The 17,384-nt window shown below is 40.6% G+C and overlaps 1 protein-coding gene across 1 annotated transcript in view; it reads right to left on the bottom strand.

The window, feature by feature from the left end:
• adamts16 (ADAM metallopeptidase with thrombospondin type 1 motif, 16) overlaps nt 1–16,770 on the bottom strand; it is a 226,589-nt gene extending 209,819 nt beyond the window's left edge. Inside the window, exons 1-3 of the mRNA XM_080216078.1 lie at nt 16,243–16,770; nt 15,984–16,089; nt 7,461–7,786 (exon numbers count right to left, since the gene is read on the bottom strand). Of these exons, the coding sequence (XP_080072204.1) occupies nt 7,461–7,786; nt 15,984–16,089; nt 16,243–16,356 (546 nt within the window). The 5' untranslated portion in view covers nt 16,357–16,770. The remainder of the gene's footprint in view (nt 1–7,460; nt 7,787–15,983; nt 16,090–16,242) is intronic.
• Between the last annotated feature and the right edge of the window lie 614 nt (nt 16,771–17,384).

The raw sequence follows: 17,384 nt of genomic DNA, 5'->3' as shown, positions 1-17,384 counted from the left end.
AGAAGAAATCTTGGAAGGCAGAATTGAAACGTTGTGAGGGTGATCCATTATTAAAGCCAATAACTGTGGGCAATCATTGGAGTCAATTCCAAGAAGAGATCTTCAAAAAGGTAGAGATTAGAAATCCTCGTGACAATGAAATTTTATTGAGATTGGGTGACTTAGCGGGACTAACGTCTGCGTTATTGGAATCTGTTTTGGTTGATCTGTCTTTATTCTGAAATGCAAAGTGCTCAACCGCTATTCATCTGTTAATTCACATGTTCCTTATATTTACGCTGAAAGTGAGCGTGTAGGCTAGATTTATAAATTGTTTTATCTTTCTGAACTTGATAGTAAAGTTTGTTCAAAATCTGTGGTATTGTGTGGCTTTACTCTAAAAGCTGGAATCTCAATCTTTATCTACTTTAAACAAAATGTTACTGGCCCCCTGCCCCAGAGCCAAGGGTCTGGCCAAGGATTGTAACAATGTCAATTGCCAACTAGCAACTATTTGGTGCCAGATCAAATGTGACACAGATACATGCTGAGTGAAGCTGCCTTTACACATGCCCAACTCTAATAACTCAATACCCACTACTGGCCACATACATCAATTTGATTTATTATTGTCATGTGTTAGCATATAGTGAAAAGTATTGTTTCTTGCATGCAAGACAAACAAAGCACACCATTCACAGAGGAGGAGATAAGAGAGTGCAGAATGTCGTGTTACAGTTATAACTGGGATGTAGAGAAAGATCAAGTTCTTGCGAGGTCGGTCCATTCAAAGGTCTGATGGCAGCAGGGAAGGAGCTGTTTTGAGTTAGTTTGTCTGTGTCCTCAGCCTTTTGTATCTTTTTCCAGATGGAAGGTGGAAGAGAGAATGTCCAGGGTCCTTAATTATGCTGGCTACTTTGCCAAGGTTGCAGGAAATGTAGACACAGTCAATGGATGGAAGGCTGGTTTGTGTGATGGATTAGGCTACATTCACAACCTTTTGTAGTTTCTTGCGGTCTTGGGCAGAACAGAAGCCATACCAAGCTGTGATACAACCAGAAAGAATGCATTCTATGGTGCATTTGTAAAAGTTGGTCAGGGTCATAGCTGACGTGCCAAACATCCTTAGTCTTCTTGTTCTTTTGAGCTCTTGGGTTGAAGTGTTTAGTTTGAATATTGATGTTTAATTGTGGCTTTTTTTTATAATGGTCCATGACAATTATAAATTGGATAAATACTGAACAAATTATTTCCATAAATGCCCTTTGCCAAGTACAAAACTGTCATTTTCTATACAGGTCTCAAATATAAAAAGTAAAGCTATTGTGTTATCCAATTCCTTGAGAATTAAGTAATGCATAAATAATAATCCTGCCAAACAGCTGATGTTGCAGTGAGTCAGCAACTTTGCTTGAAGATCTGAGTTTGTGTCCAACCCTGACTGATGAGATGAAAACTTCCTCAATTTTGCTGTAGTATTCCACATGAAACACATTTGCACAATCTCAAATTAGCTTGTGTGTATATAGGTTCATAGCACATTACCCACAAATAAATAATATCACAATGTCATTATTGGTGACCAAGGCCAGTCATTTCAATTTAGCTCCAACCAGAAATATTTAGGGGCTGCATTTTCGCAACAAGATGATTCCATAAACCCTTGAGATTGGTGGATTGGACCTAGATGGTGAAGTATCACCCTCATTTTTCACATCCAATTTTTGCCAGCAATGGAAAGGGGATATGACAAAATTCACACAGGAGGGAAACCCAAACTTGGTAGGGCCATTTAAACTCAGTGCTGAATTCAAACAGACCCCACTTTACCTATTGCAAGGGCCTTAAACCACAATGTGGGAATCACAAATTGATGGAATAGACATAAACGCTCTTGAAGAGGCGTTGTATAACTATGATCCAAAGGATTTTAAATGCACTGTGTAAACGAAGCAGGTTTAAGCTGCCACTATGTGTTCATAAAACTTCTACTGGACTGCTTGATTGACAGGCCATCTCCTGCAGAGTAAAAAATAGAGTAGCATTTGGTCATGCTATTTTAATGTTGTTCTTTGCTGACATGCCCCCAGTTGCTATTATTATGTAATTATGAATGCGTGGCTGAGTTTCAAAAGCTACAATTACCTCAGCAGAGATTTCCAGGTTTACTGTAGGACTTAAAGAGGCTATTAAAGGATTATTTGTGTTTGATGTGGATCCAATGATTGATACCTTGCCTAACACAGAAAAAGATGACATCCAACCACCAAAATCAATCATTTCAGTTCCCCAACGTCACTGCAGGAGTCCCTCAGGGTAGCGTCCTAGTCCCAAACATCTTCAGCTGCTTGTTCAATGACCTTCTTTCCAAAATAAGGACACAAGTGGCAATGTTGGCTGACAATTGCAAGTTTTCAAATCCATTTATAACCTATCAAATAAAGAAGCTCTCTATACCCACATGCTGTACACCCGAATAACATCCAGGTCTTTTGGGCAAGTAACAGTCACATCGCAATTGTGAGGCAGTGTCCATCTCCTGCTAGAAAAGTCAAAACACCTTTCCTTGACATTAAGGACATTGCTATCCTTAAATTCCCCATCACTGGGGTCACCACTAAACCAGCCATATAAATACTCATGCTACACAAGATTAGAAGCTGGGTCTTCTGCGGCAAGCGACACATCTTCTTATTCCACAAAGCCCATCCACCACATACAAGATACAAGCCAAGAATACTCCCCACTTACCTGAATAAGTGCAGCTCCAAAAACACTCAAGAAGCTCAACACCATCTCAGATAAAACAGCCTGTTTGGTCGGCACCACCTTACTTCTTTATGTCCTCCACCACAAGTACAGTATGTTCTTACTACCTATAAGATGCATGGCAACAACTGGCCAAGGCTGTTTTGGAAGCACCTTTCAAACTCACAATCCTCTAAAAGGACAAGGGCAGCAGACACACATGAATGCCACCACCACCAAGTTCTTCTCCCAAGTCACATACCATCCTGACTTTAAAATATATTGCTGTCTGTTCATCATTATGTTCTTAAAAATCCTTATTTTTCTCACTTATGAATATTGTGGGGCTACCATCTCCACGTGGACCCAGCAGCTCCAGAGGTAGCTCGTTTTTAACAATGTATTTATGAAATGATAGCAATAATGGCTATCTTGGATTTATGGCACATTCCTAATCACCACAGCTGATTGGGCATCTTCCATCTTGAAGCGCTTCAGTCCTTGGTGAGCACATTGCAATGAGAATGGTCACTAGTGAAATTCAGCCTTTAAGTGATGATCCATCAGCTCTCGTATAACAGTAGCAAGTAGCACAATGTGTTACTCACTGGGCATTTTAGTATTGCAGTGGACATTAAAAATAGCCCTCCTTTGCTCAACAGCATGAACTAACCCACGTATCTGTTAAGCATTTACTATTTCACAATGTGCACTTGATTGCTTAAACTACCTACCTACACACACACACACACACACACACACACACACACACACAGATCCAGCTTACTTCATATTGTAGAGTACTGCAGATGTGCAGGCTTGTACACAAGGTGATTGTGATGGATAGGAAGGTCTGTCATATTGCAAACTGTGAAAAGCTTCTGAAGGGATGATTTTAAGATCAGATGCCTCCAACAGAGAACAGTGCTCATGAAAAAGACAGGTCAGAAAATTCTAAGTCTGTTCATACAATCGGCTTTACAAAGTTTGAATAATCATTTTCAAATCTGGCTGATCATTTTCAATTGATTCTATGGTAACAAGTGGTTGAGATATAGGTTAACTACCAAATAATATTCATTGTCGCTCATACTTGGAAATCATGGCATTATTCAGATAGAAAAATGTTTTGATTGCAAAAGAAGCAATCATTTATCCTGAAACTAAGATACAAAAAGTTTTGGTGATACATACAAATGGTTCAGTATCTAGCGTTTAGCTATGCTTTAGAAAACCATCAGCTGAATTTATGAGCTTTGTTCATTTGTGAAAGATATCTTTTGATTTTGTGTATCTTACGTTGTAGTTGAAAACAAATACTAGAAGTCTGACCCAGGAAGTGCACACCCAGATCTTCATTCACATAGCAACTGGAGTCTCCGTGTTGGTATATGAAATCTCAAGTCTGTTATTTTACCATCACGACTTCAGGAGCACTGCCAAGGCAGTGAGCAAATAGTTATTTAGTATAGAACTTGAAAGTTGCTGAAAGAAGGATATGCTGTTGAAACTTTTTGTCTTGCACTCATCATCAGGACAGCTGGTAAGAATACCAATATTGAAGGGAACATCAATTTATACTGCATGAGAAGAGAATGTTGATTGGTTGCAATGGGGAATGCACCCAGGAACAGTTAACTGCCATGCTTCAAATACAAACCAGGCAGGTCGATTCTAATTGGTCAAGGCATTGTCATGGGGAATGAACTGGGGAATAGCTGTTCCCCAAGCTTTTGTTTAGTTGAATAAAGGACTAATGCATCTTTGACAGAACGACACATAACTTCCTAGCCCTTGCATATTTCAGGTACAAAGGTAATATATTTGCTAAATGTTAATCCATGGCTGAATGTAGGGACTTACACACTTGAATAGGTTCCATTCTGCACTCATTGGAACATTCAAATGAGCTTGCTGTATTAGTTGTAAATCTGCCAAAGGGTTCTCTACTACAGCTTATCTTCATTGGTCAATATATTCTTTGGGATTCCTACAGTTCCATGCACTGTAAGATGGGCTTGCTGGCAACATCATAAACAGTTTCCAAACCATTTGCTCACCATGTAATCACGATGCTGAAAAAGGTTGCAACAAAACTATCCTGTGGAATAATGGCCACCCTGATCAAATCATTGTTCACTGTATATTGCATAAACTCATGAACGGGCCTAAGGCCATCACTTTCAGTCCAGAAAGTATCCAGTGTACCTCAAAGGGTGAGGGGTCTGAGGTGAGGCTAGCCATTTTACACTGTATGTAGTAGCAAGTTGAGTGGGTATTCTCTACTAAAAGGATGCTGCTGTCCAATCAAAAGGTGTTCTGCCTTTCACACAAATGGATCAATGTAAATGAATTTGAGGTATATATGCAGTTCATTCCAATGACTAGTGGATCATATCATACAGCAAGTCCCTTCGGTGGTTCATACTATCAGAGCAGCCATGATCTTAATGGTGGAGCAGACTCGAGGAGCCAAATGGCCTTCTCCTGCCCCTTGTTCGCATAAGTATTGGGGCATTTGTGGAAATCTTCAAAATGCAGAAATTTGGAAGATCTACTTTAATGTTAGGTAATGTTAAGGGCGATTTTTGAGCCTGTGTTCATGGTATCAGGATAATTCACAAGAATTCCAATAGTAAAGGAAACAGACATTCATACTGCATTTGAAGAGAGTGCTGATTGTTTGGCACTCTCAGGCTGTACCCAACCAACCCACGCTTGCAAAACTCGAAATATGGTGCCCAACATTAAATGTGATTTTGCAATTGGATAGCACTTATTAAATAATCTCAACCACGCTAAGAATTAAACTGAAAATCAATTTAAGATTATGATCAGACTGGCAGTGTGGCTCACTTACACATGCTAGAAGCTGCCTATATTCACACACAAGACTCTGTCCTTTGCAAAAGAACATATCCATGCATTTGCATCATTTTTCAATTAAACAGAAGTTTGGGGGCCAGCCAATCCCTGATTCATTCCCCGAGGCAATGTCTTGACTCGAGTTGACCTACCTGGTTTGAATTTGACAAATTAATTGTTAACTGTTTACTGATGTAATTTGCACGGCAACACCTCGACCAGAATCCACTTGCCAAACAATCAGCACTCTCTTCAAATGCAGTTTGAACGTTTATTCCCTTTACTATTGGAATTCTTTGAATTATCCTGATAGCACTAATACAGGCTCAAAAATCATCCTTCACATTACCCAACATTAAAGTAGATCTTAATTTCTGCATTGTGAAGATCCCCAAATGCTCCAAACACCTATGCGAAAAAGGGGCAGGAGAAGGCCATTTGGCCCCTTGAGCCTACTCCACCATTAAGATCATAGCTGCTCTAACAGTAACCTCAAACCTGCACTCTGCCTATTTCTGATAACCTATCACCCACTTTGCCAAGAATATCTCCACCTCTGCCTTAAAAGTAGAACTGCAGGCCCACTGGGTAAGGACTAAGTAAATCTACACGATTACAGATAAAAATTATATTGACTTATTTAACTGATCCGTGGGATAGAACACAAAGGCACCCTGGTGAAATCTGAAAAATGTTATGGGATTATTATGTATAAGCCTCCATATGCGCAATGGGTGCAATTGGCTGTTTGTTAATAATATACAAACATGTTGCAAATATTGGAAGCAAAACAGCAACAAATACATGCTGAAAAAAAATGCAACAATGAAGAAAAGCTTTATGAGCATCAAATTATTTTAGGAAAGGAGAATCAGCTACTTGCTATAAATTTACCTATAGATTTTCCTCAAAATAAACAATACACAATCTTACCCTTATCATGTCAACTCCCACCTTCTCATATATACATGACAACCAGAATTCTCAAATAAGATCTGAGTTTCTGTTGCCTATAGTTTGCACCACTATCCAACCATAAAGCTGTTGGAACATCCTTTCCCTGTGACTTACCTTACGGCCGTCTGCCCTTAACCACTCAAAACAGCTCAGCAGCTGACTGGTGCCTTTCAGATAAAATCTGTCAGCCATCCAACTCTCACTTCCAAGCAGGAATGCCACCTGCTCCATCTTACTGGCAGTTATAATTGGTCTTTTAGGTGTCCAAAGTTAACATAACAAGATTAGTTGTTGATTTTAATTCATATTCAGTAATGTATTAAATCTGTTTGTGTGCTCATCATTATCATCATCATTCATCCTTCAACATCAGAGACAACAGCAAAAGTATCATTTCATTTTTGTAACAAGTTTTTCAGTGACTACATGAATCCTAGATGCACCAGGTTGGGAAACTTGATCTTTCAAGCAAGCCTTGTATAAATGTTATAACTATAACCAGTTTTTTTTAGCACTGATGGCTTAGAAGTTAACATAAAACTGACCCTGTCTGTACTACCTCTTTGGCGAAGGAGAAACATTAAAACATCAAAAGATTTATGCCATCATCATACAATAAATAGTAACATCACGCACTTATTAAAATTCAGTTACAGATTTTCACTGCCTACAGCATTAACATTAGAATTATTGCATACATTTTGAAAGTGCTCATTTTCCATTAGAAAGTTATTTTTATTAAATGCTGTGCTGTAACAAAGTGTGCCTGCTGTCATAAAATTTGTCCCATAAATTGAAAAGAGGGTTAGCAAAGCAGTCTTCTTTCAGAAATCAGCTTAACATGCTGCCCCTTCAAAATGTCTTTCTACAACAATTACTTAGCACCTTTAAAAATAGTTTGTTTGACTCACCAAGCCTTTGCATGTAGAAAGTGCCACTGAAGAGTTGTTATGTGATATTAAAGCACCTTGATAGAAGCACAGCTCCTCTGGGTGATAATGCTCTACAGATTTTAAGCCTTGTTTTCCTAAAGTCTGCACTGTAAATCCAGGAGGCATTAGGCCTTCAGAAGTTCTTAGCTCCAAATGAAAGTCCTGGCCAAACCCACTGAGTTTGAAATAGAGAGATTCATCACCGATACTACGAACTGATCGTTTCTTTCTCTGCGGATGAATCACTGATAGAGAGATATGATCACCACTGCTGTCAGCTTCATATGGAGTTACAATTTCGTATTCTGCAAAAATACAACCATATCTATTAATGTGCTGGTCTTAAAGCTGCCCTGCCTCATTTAATACCTAACTATAAAAACATATTTGCAATGATTCCACTTTAAATTCATTCAGTTAAAAGCAGATTTTTATTTGTGCTTATTACATGTTTTGGGCTGCTCACTCTTAATGCTCCTTAAAATTACTTCAAGCTTGAGGTTACTGAAAATGTAGTGAGAAATAATTGTCCAATTTGAGTATTTCCAGAGTTCAAAACATTTAGAAAATAAAATTCATATGCATTAAAGCCAACTCATATTTACAATAAGATGGTTTAAAGCTTTGAAAATATTAGAATCAAAACTTTAAACAAAATAAATATGTGCGGCACGAGAATACATCTCTAGACATGTATGGAAGGAAGAACTGGCACATCAGAAATCTGTCATGATGAAATGGCAGCATGGACTGAAAGAAATTATATACTAAAATTAGCCATAGAATAGTTTAGTTTATTTATTAGTGTCACAAGTAGGCTTGCATTAATACTACAATGAAGTTACTGTGAAAATCCCCTAGTCGCCACATTCCGGCACCTGTTTGAGTACACTAAGGGAGAATTTAGCATGGCTAATCTACATAACCAGAACATCTTTCAGATTGTGGGAGGAAACCAGAGCACCTGGAGAAAACTCATTCAGACATGGGGAGAATGTGCGAACTCTGCACAGCCAGTGACCCAAGCCAGGAATTGAACCTGGGCCCCTAGCACTGTGAGGCAGCAGTGCTAACCGCTGTACCACCACATCTAAGCGGTAGATTTAATCGGGCAGGTATCCATTGAAAATTGATAGCAAATTATTCAAATCCATTGCTACTGATACTTGGTGTAGATAGGAACAAGTACTTATTGAACAATGCAAGCAAAATAATAAATTGAAGGAGCACTGAAGACCTTTACAGAAGCATGAATCTAGAACTCAAATACTTTAGTACTACATTTGAGAAAACCAAGGAGCAAATGAGATGTTAATGGCAATTCTCTCCTGATCCTTCTCACCCAGCCCACACACAATATTTTGAAATTATGACTGCTGCTTTTCCCAAATCTAAGAACTGGAGGTTTTGGTGGGAATGGGGAGGGGAACACCATAGATTTGTTCTTTCTTTCCTAATGAGTTGCATCTGTCAATCCTCCTTAGTATGTCCTTTTGGGCTCAAATAAAATGCAAACTTCCTAAGTGAGGAAATCACAACTATGAAATTGCATTTTGCCTCTCTACAGCTCGGTTCTTTAAAACAAGAATTGGACAATGCTTTATCTCTGAATGAACAATAAAAGGTCACTGGCTTTCCCTTGGTACAACTCCAGAGTTGAAGTCATTTGTGGAAAACTAAAATCACACAACAAAAGCAAGTTGTCAAGAAACACAAAAATCATTCACATGAGTTTTGTTTTGCAAATCTTTAAAAATATATGAAAATGAGATACTACTGATAAGGCACAAGTTTCATTTTTGTTGCTTATAATATAATGTATCACTCTTATAATTCATTTCAGTTTCTACTTTATCTTATATGGAAGGAACTAAATGTACAATATACATTTTGGTGAAATAGTAAAGCATTATTCCCACCCGCCCCCGACTCAATTTCTTGGGAATCACTGATTCTATTTGGGAAATCAATACATAGAAACGTAGATACTAGAAGCAGGAGTAGGCCATTCAGCCCTTCAAGCCTGCTCTGCCTTTCATCTTGATCATGGCTGATCATCAAATTCAATATCCTGATTCCTCCCATATCCCTTGATCTCTTTAGCCCCAAGAGTTATATCTATTTTCTTCTTGAACAAAGAAGAAAGAAAATTACAGCACAGGAACAGGCCCTTCGGTCCTCCAAGCCTGCACCGACCATGCTGCCTGACTTAACTAAAACCCCCTATCCTTCCGGGGACTATGTCCCTCTATTCCTATCCTATTCATGTACTTGTCAAGTCACTACTGCATCCGCTTCCACCACATTCCCCGGCAACGAGTTCCAGGCACCCTCTACTCTGTGTAAAAAAATCTGCCTTGTACATCTCCTTCAAACCTTGCCCCTTGCACCTTAAACCTTATGCCCCTTAGTAATTGACTCTTCCACCCTGGGAAAAAACTGACTATCCATGCCTTTCATAATCTTATAGACTTCTATCAGGTCTCCCCTCAACCTTCATCGCTCCACCGAGAACAAACCAAGTTTCTCCAACCTCTCCTCATACCAGGCAACAGCCTGGTAAATCTTTTCTGTACCTTCTCCAAAACCTCCACCTCCTTCTGGTAGTGTGGCAACCAGAACTGCATACTATATTCCAAGTGCAGCTTAATTAAGCTTCGATAAAACTGCAACATGACTTGCCAATTTTTAAACTCAATGCCCCGGTCGATGAAGGCAAGCATGCTGTATGCCTTCTTGACTACCTTCTCGACCTGCATTACCCCTTTCAGTGACCTGTCTACCTGTGCACCCAGATCCCTTTGCCTATCAATACTGTTAAGGGTTCTGCCATTTACCATATATTTCCTATCTGTATTAGATCTTCCAAAACATATTACCTCACATTTGTCCAGATTAAACTCCATCTGCCATCTCTCCATCCAAGTCTCCAACTGATCTATATCCTGTTGTATCCTCTGATTGTCCTCAATGCTATTTGCAAATCCACCGAACTTGGTATCTTCCGCAAACTTACTAATCAATCCAGTTACATTTTCCTCCAAATCATTTATAGATATTACAACAGCAAAGATTCCAGCAGTGATCCCTGAGGAACAACAGTTGTCACAGCCCTCCATTCAGAAATGCACCCTTCCACTGCTACCTTCTGTCATCTTTGACCGAGCCAGTTTTGTATCCAACTTGCCAGCTCACCTCTGATCCCATGCCACTTCACCTTCTGTAATTTCTGTAGTTGAAGCCAAATCAGATGTTTTGGCCTCAACTACATTCAGTGGTAGTGAATTCCACACATTCACCACTCTCTGGGTGAAGATATTTCTCCTCACCTCAGTTCTAAAAGGTTTACCCTTTATTCTCAAACAAGACCTCTAGTTCTGGACTCCCCAACCATTGGGAACATTCTTTTTGAATCTACCCTGTCTAAACCTCTTCTTTAGAATTTTATAATCTTCTATGAGATCCCCTCTGACTCTTCTAAACTCCAGTGAATATAATCCTAACTGACAGTCTCTCCTCAAATGACAGATCTGCCATCCCAGGAATTAGCCTGGTAAAACCTTGCTGTATCTTCCTATAGCAAGGACATCCTTCCTCAGATAAGGACATCACAACAGCACACAATACTCCTCACCAATGCCCTATATAATTGCAACAAAACATCCCTCTCCCTACACTCAAATTCTCTCACTATGAAGACCAACATACCATTTGCCTTCTTTATTACCTACTGTACCTGCGCGCTTACTTTTGATGATTGATACACAGAATTCCAAGGTCTCATTGAGTATCCACCTCTCTTAATTTACACCCATTCAAGTAATAATCTATTATTCCTATCAAAGTGGATAACCTCACATTTATCCATATTATACTGCATCTGAACATGCAGACGCCCACACATTCAGTCCGTCCAAATCATGCTGAAGTATCTCTGCACCCTCTTTACAGCTCACCTTCCCACCCAACTTTGTCTCATCTGCAAATTTGGAGACAATAATTCAGTTCCCTCTTCCAAATCATTTATAACGTGAATTGATGGGGTCCAAGCACAAGCCCCTGTGGAACCCCACTGGTTATGACTGCCAATCAAATAAAGACCCATTACCTTAACCAAGATCCAAAATTTAACCAAGTGGCCATTCTTCTTTTAGAAGGTTGGACTGCCAGCATTAACAACTATTGGTTATTGTGTGGAGTTTGCACGTCCTCCCAGTGTCTGTATGGGTTTTCTCCGGGTCTTCCGGTTTCCTCCCACACACCAAAGACGTGCAGGTTAGCTGGATTGGCCCTGTCAACTTGCCCCTTAGTGTCCCAAAATGTGTAAGGTTACAGGAAAAGGTTGGGGAAGAGGATTTGTGTAAAACATTCCATGAGAGAGTTGGTACCAACTTGATAGGCCAAATAGCATCGTTCTGCACTGTAGAGATTCTATGTTTCTAGTTAACCAAGTGTAAGATCATAGCCAAGCAAAATGTTGTCCTCACCTGATATTCACACACAAAGCACTAGTGAGCAGGATCACTGGACAGCAGCCAGGAGCAGGTAAATTGCTTGTTTTTCCCCTTCCCTAACCTGAGGGCAGCCATGGGACCACAACTGCTGTTTTAATGGAAATTAGCTTTTTCAGCACAAACAAAAGAATTAAACCTGTAAGATCTGATCTCTGTGGCCAAGTATGTAACCAAGTACCAAATTTTGTAGTTTAAATGCTCATGACTGCCCCACTGAGTCTAACTGCAATACTGATTTTTAACTGTTTTACCTTAGATAACTTCTAATGTGCTTAGATCTGAGCCAGGCAAAAAGGTTTGAATGGAAAATAGTTTGACCATGCCTCTGCGAAGCTCCTTGGAGCGTTTTACTAAGTTAAAGACTCTATATAAATGCAATCCGTGTAGGAATCACCAGCATGTAAGCTAGCACCTAACCATGTCCATATCAGTATATTAAATATGGTAATTTAAGAATAGTTTGTATGTACAGGTTATCTAAATTTCCTTCCTCTCCAGGTGACCAGTTAATCTGCAGCTGAACCAAGATGCTGAAGGCAGGAATTATTACATGAATCGAGATGAACAAGCAATTTCATGTTTTTTTTTAAATGGGCGATTAAGTGTGTTCACACAAATAACACATGGTGTTAATAATGTAATGGCATCCAGTTGTTGGGTATATAAATACTGAATATTGAGGGTATAGCCAGTTAACAAGATATTTTCAGCAACTTTAGTACCTATGAGAATCCCCTTGACACAATGTAAGCAATACCTTAAAATAGCTTGTTAATCATTATGCTCAACCATCCATAATATTCCAGATGTTACACTGCACGTACAAGAACATCGGTGCTCTTTGGTGATTTTTGAAGAGAAAAATTAGAACAGTCGGCACTGGGTTGGACAATTGATTAAAAAAAAACAGGGCTAGTGCCATAACATGTTCAACTATTTGATTAGCGATTGTGCTTTTATTGTGCAATTTAGCTCACATGTAAATCAAAACTCAAGTTTCCTAGGATACATAATCTACTTAATGACTAATTATGGAGGAAAATAATCCCATTCATTATTCTATGTAATGATGCTGAACATATACACTAAAAAGGATTACTTCATGAATTAAGCATGCATTTAGTGATGCACTTGACACTTGCACACCCAACCTCTTGAAACCTGACAAAGTGAGTTCATTTCCAGAGCATAAGTACAGCATTTCAAACCTAAGGGTGCAGCATTCCAACCTTTCTTCACTTCAAAATTACAATGGCTACAATTTAATCAAAGCCACCATAATACACAGCTGTTTCACTTTTTAAGTGCTGCATCATACATTCTACTTAAAAACATAATTTATCCAAAGCTCTCAACAACTCATGATCAACACAATTTAAAAATACCTGACCTTCTACTTCAAGCAACCCCACTAGAATAAGGGGAAGGCACGGACATTTAAAAATAAATTCAATATTCCCCCGAGGCACCCAACCGTGTAAAAGAGAACCTTGTTCAAAAGGTTGGGAAACTTGTTTACACATGGGAAATATGTATAGACATATTCTGGTGCAAGAGAAAATTCCGTGGCATTATTAGCATTTAACATTCTGTACTTGTGCATCCAAGTGATTCAATCATTTGAGTGCTCACAGATAAAATTTATTTCTTAGTGTCACAGGCAGGCTTACATTAACATTGCAATTAAGCTACTGTGAAAATCCCTGCGACGCCGCGCTCCGGCACCTAACCATGGTACATACCCCTAACCGGGTACATTGCGAGAGAACTCAGATGGTCAGTGCACCTAACCAGCACATCTTTTGGACTTTTGGACAGTCTGAGGAGGCACAGAAACCGGCAAGTTGCAATGCAGTTGAAGCTATCCTGAGATGAGGAAGGAAAGAAACAAGCAATTTACCTGCTCCTGACTGCTGGCCAGTGATCCTGTGTGTGAACATCAGCTGTTACGCTAAAATGGATCACTTTCTGCACTACCATCTTTGGATGAACCATATACAGTTAGATTTAATGAGCACTATTTCTACAGGTCTGGAATAAACTTCTGCTTAAGAGTACCAAGAGATTATGGAACATTGTGTCATTGATTGACTCATTGTTTGTTGCTTTAGCATGAATATACAAACAGGGCTATAATAATATCAGTTTAAACATTCAGAAATACAAACCTTTATCATCGTAAAATAGTTCCATTGTAACCAAAAGTCCACATTTAGTCTATAAGCCATCCGTCAATTTAAAGGGTTCACAACAGCAGTAACTTGTGCTTATATATCACATTTAACATAACAAAATGTCCCAACAAGGCTCTTAGGAAGCATTAGAAAATGAAATATGACACATAAGGTAATGCTAAGGAAGATAACCAAAAGCTTGGTAAAAGATGCAACTATTAAGGAATGTGGTAAAGGGGTTAGACAGAAGACAAGATTTAGGGAGGGAATTCCAGAGCAGATGCAACCGAAGGCACAGCCATCAACAGTGGGGAGATTAAAATTAGGGATGTTCCAAAGATTCGAGTTAGAGGAGCAAAGATACCTCAAAAGATTGTGGGCTTGGAGGAGATTACAGAGATTAGGAGGGGCTAGGCCATGGACAGGGTTGAAAACGAGGATGAGATTTCGAAAATTGAGGCACTGTTTAACCAGGAGCCATTGTTGGTCAGCAGGCACGGGAGTCAATGATGAATGAGGCAGGAAAGCTTTCGATGCCTTCAAGCTCATGAGAGGTCAGATATGTGAGGGCAACCAGCAGTAGTTAGAAAGTCAAGTCTGGAGCTAACAAAAGCACGGTGTGAGTTTTAACAGCAGAGGATTGGAGGCAGTGGCAGATACAGGCAATGTTACAGAGATGAAACAACATAGAGCAGGATTCTCCAGCCGATAACGTTGATGGAATTTTCTGGTCCCACCAGCAGTGCATTCCCAGCTGGAGTTATCCGCCAACGTGGGGTAGCTTCAACGGGGAAGTCCATTGACAGCAGAGGGGCCAGAGAATCCCGTCACCAGCGAACGGCTCACCATCTTCTGCAGCTGGAAAATCTCACCCACAGTCTAAATGACAGAGAGATGTGGTTGAAAACTTATTTTGCTGTCAATGTTTGCAACTTCAGTTGCAAACAATCTGGTTCAACTGATACACAAAATTTTGATTTTTGTCCTCTTGATGGATAGTACACAACCTGAATGATATTTCAGTGTTTTTTTTAAAAGATCACTGCAATCGAGGATTAGACGACTGGTCACATCTGGTGACCAATATAAGGGGAGACGATGGCTTAGTGGTGTTATCACAAGATTATTAATTCAGAAACTCGGTTAATGTTCAGGGGAACTGGGTTCGAATTCCGCCATGGCAGATGGTGGAATCTGAATTCAAAAAACAATCTGGAATTAAGAATCTACTGATGACCCGTGAAATCATTGTCGATTGTCGGAACGACCCACCTGATTCGCTTATGTTCCTTTAGGGAAGGAAATCTGCTGCCCTTACCTGGCTTATATGTGACTCCAGAGCCACAGCAACGTGATTGACTCTGAACTGCCCTCTGAACAAGGGGAAGGAGGGATGGGCAATAAATGCTGGCTAGCCATGTCCCACGAATGAATAAAAAAAAGTACAGAATTTGCAATGAAAAGGCACAATTGAAGTTGAATTTAAGACGTATTCAAGCATTGCTCCAATATTTATAACATGATTCTACCATAATGTAAAGTGCAAGGCTGAAGAATTCTGGTCCAAGTATTTCACACTTCTGACAACTGCTCCAGTGGCAGCTCGAGTTGTGTGTAGAAGCGCCCTCTAGCGATTTTGCTCATTCCTGCGCTGTTTCTAACGTGGGGCTCAGTTTGTAGTGAGAAAGAGTGATGTTTCTTTCGCCACGTAAACATGAATGCAGCATGTGAGAGTGCTGGTAAAGCTGGCGGGGGGAGGGAGGGGGGGCAGTAGCTGCATCTCCTTTATCCCACCCCAAACTCCTCATACTCACCGCTATTATCAGCCAGCTCCAGCCACCCAAATGGTGACAGATGATGGACTGTCTTCTCACCTCCTGCAGCAGCTGAAACATGAATGGCTTCACCAGCAAAGTCACTCTGAAAGACAGAATCAGCCAACCATAAACATGCACAGAGCTAATGAATTTGTTTAAAACTTTGGCACTTGCATTACGACCTGCTCTAATATATAATCCACATTCCAATTTACAGAAAGACACAGGGCTACTTTAATGGACAAGTCTAACATGCCTTGAGGCGAAGTCCCATCAGTATGAGAAGCTGAAAGACTGCAAACACTCTTCTGCAAAATGACCCCCTGTCAGTAAAAGGCAAAGGGCCCACTGTATCCTCCAAAACCTGCATTCTTTTCTCTAATGTTTTCAGTATTTAACAGAGGCAGCTGTCCCTTTAACTGGAACACCTGATGAAAACTTCTTGATTTAGGAGAGGGAAATAAAACAGTTCAATAAATAAAAGTTTGGCTTCACGACGCGGGGAGTTTGCTGGTAGGGCTGCAGCTGATCAGGAGGTCGGGTTGGGTTGACAGGTACATTGGCAGCGAGAGCCCCGGCTGGAAGCTGGGTGTCCAGCCCGCTTTACACTGCCACTCCACCGGGCTGCTGGAGCTGCTTTTAGTCGCTGTGCTGTCTTCCAGTGAGGTGAATGCGGTGCTGCAGGAAGCCGGCTCTCTCTCTCTCTCTGGGTGCAGTGAGTCTGCAGCAATATTGAAGCTTGCTGCTATCTCACTCCTCTGCTGTGTTGACTGTATCTGTCTGAAGTGTTGCACAGGCTGAGCAGCCCCTCTGCTGACTCCCCCTCACACATGTGGCTTTGTGAGTAAATCTCTCGCTCTCTTCACTCACACACACCGGCTTCTCTGAGTGACAGGGGTCGCTGGCCAATCGACGAGCTCTTCGAGCTGTCAATCATTGCTATCCAGGGCGGGGTTGTGGCCCTAGGTGGGCGGGAGCTCAAGCCCAGCCTGTTACAAGTGTGTCTGCTCCAATCCACAGGAGCTCAATCCCAACGTGACAGCTCAGGACAGAGGCTATGGGAAAGTGTGTCTGCTCCAATCTACAGGAGCTCAATCCCAACCTGACAGCTCAGGACAGAGGCTATGGGAAAGTGTGTCTGCTCCAATCTACAGGAGCTCAATCCCAACCTGACAGCTCAGGGGCTGCGGGAAATTGTGTCTGCTCCCATCCACAGCTCAGTCCCAGGCTTAGACTCAAACTTACACTAGCTCAGAAGAGGGACTGTGGGCAGGTGTGTCTGCTACTACCCACCGGTACTCTATCGATCCCCACCTTTAGAATGGCCCTATTAATGAAGAGCAGTACTGAAAGGGTTCAATCCATAGTGTACTCATTTTTCAGATGGTGATCAGCAAA

This window comes from Carcharhinus amblyrhynchos, chromosome 2 (assembly GCF_965287045.1).
Source record: "Carcharhinus amblyrhynchos chromosome 2, sCarAmb.v2.hapA, whole genome shotgun sequence".
NCBI lineage: Eukaryota > Metazoa > Chordata > Chondrichthyes > Carcharhiniformes > Carcharhinidae > Carcharhinus > Carcharhinus amblyrhynchos.
Note: the sequence above shows the minus strand (reverse complement) of the source record. Positions and strands in the feature narration are given on the sequence as shown.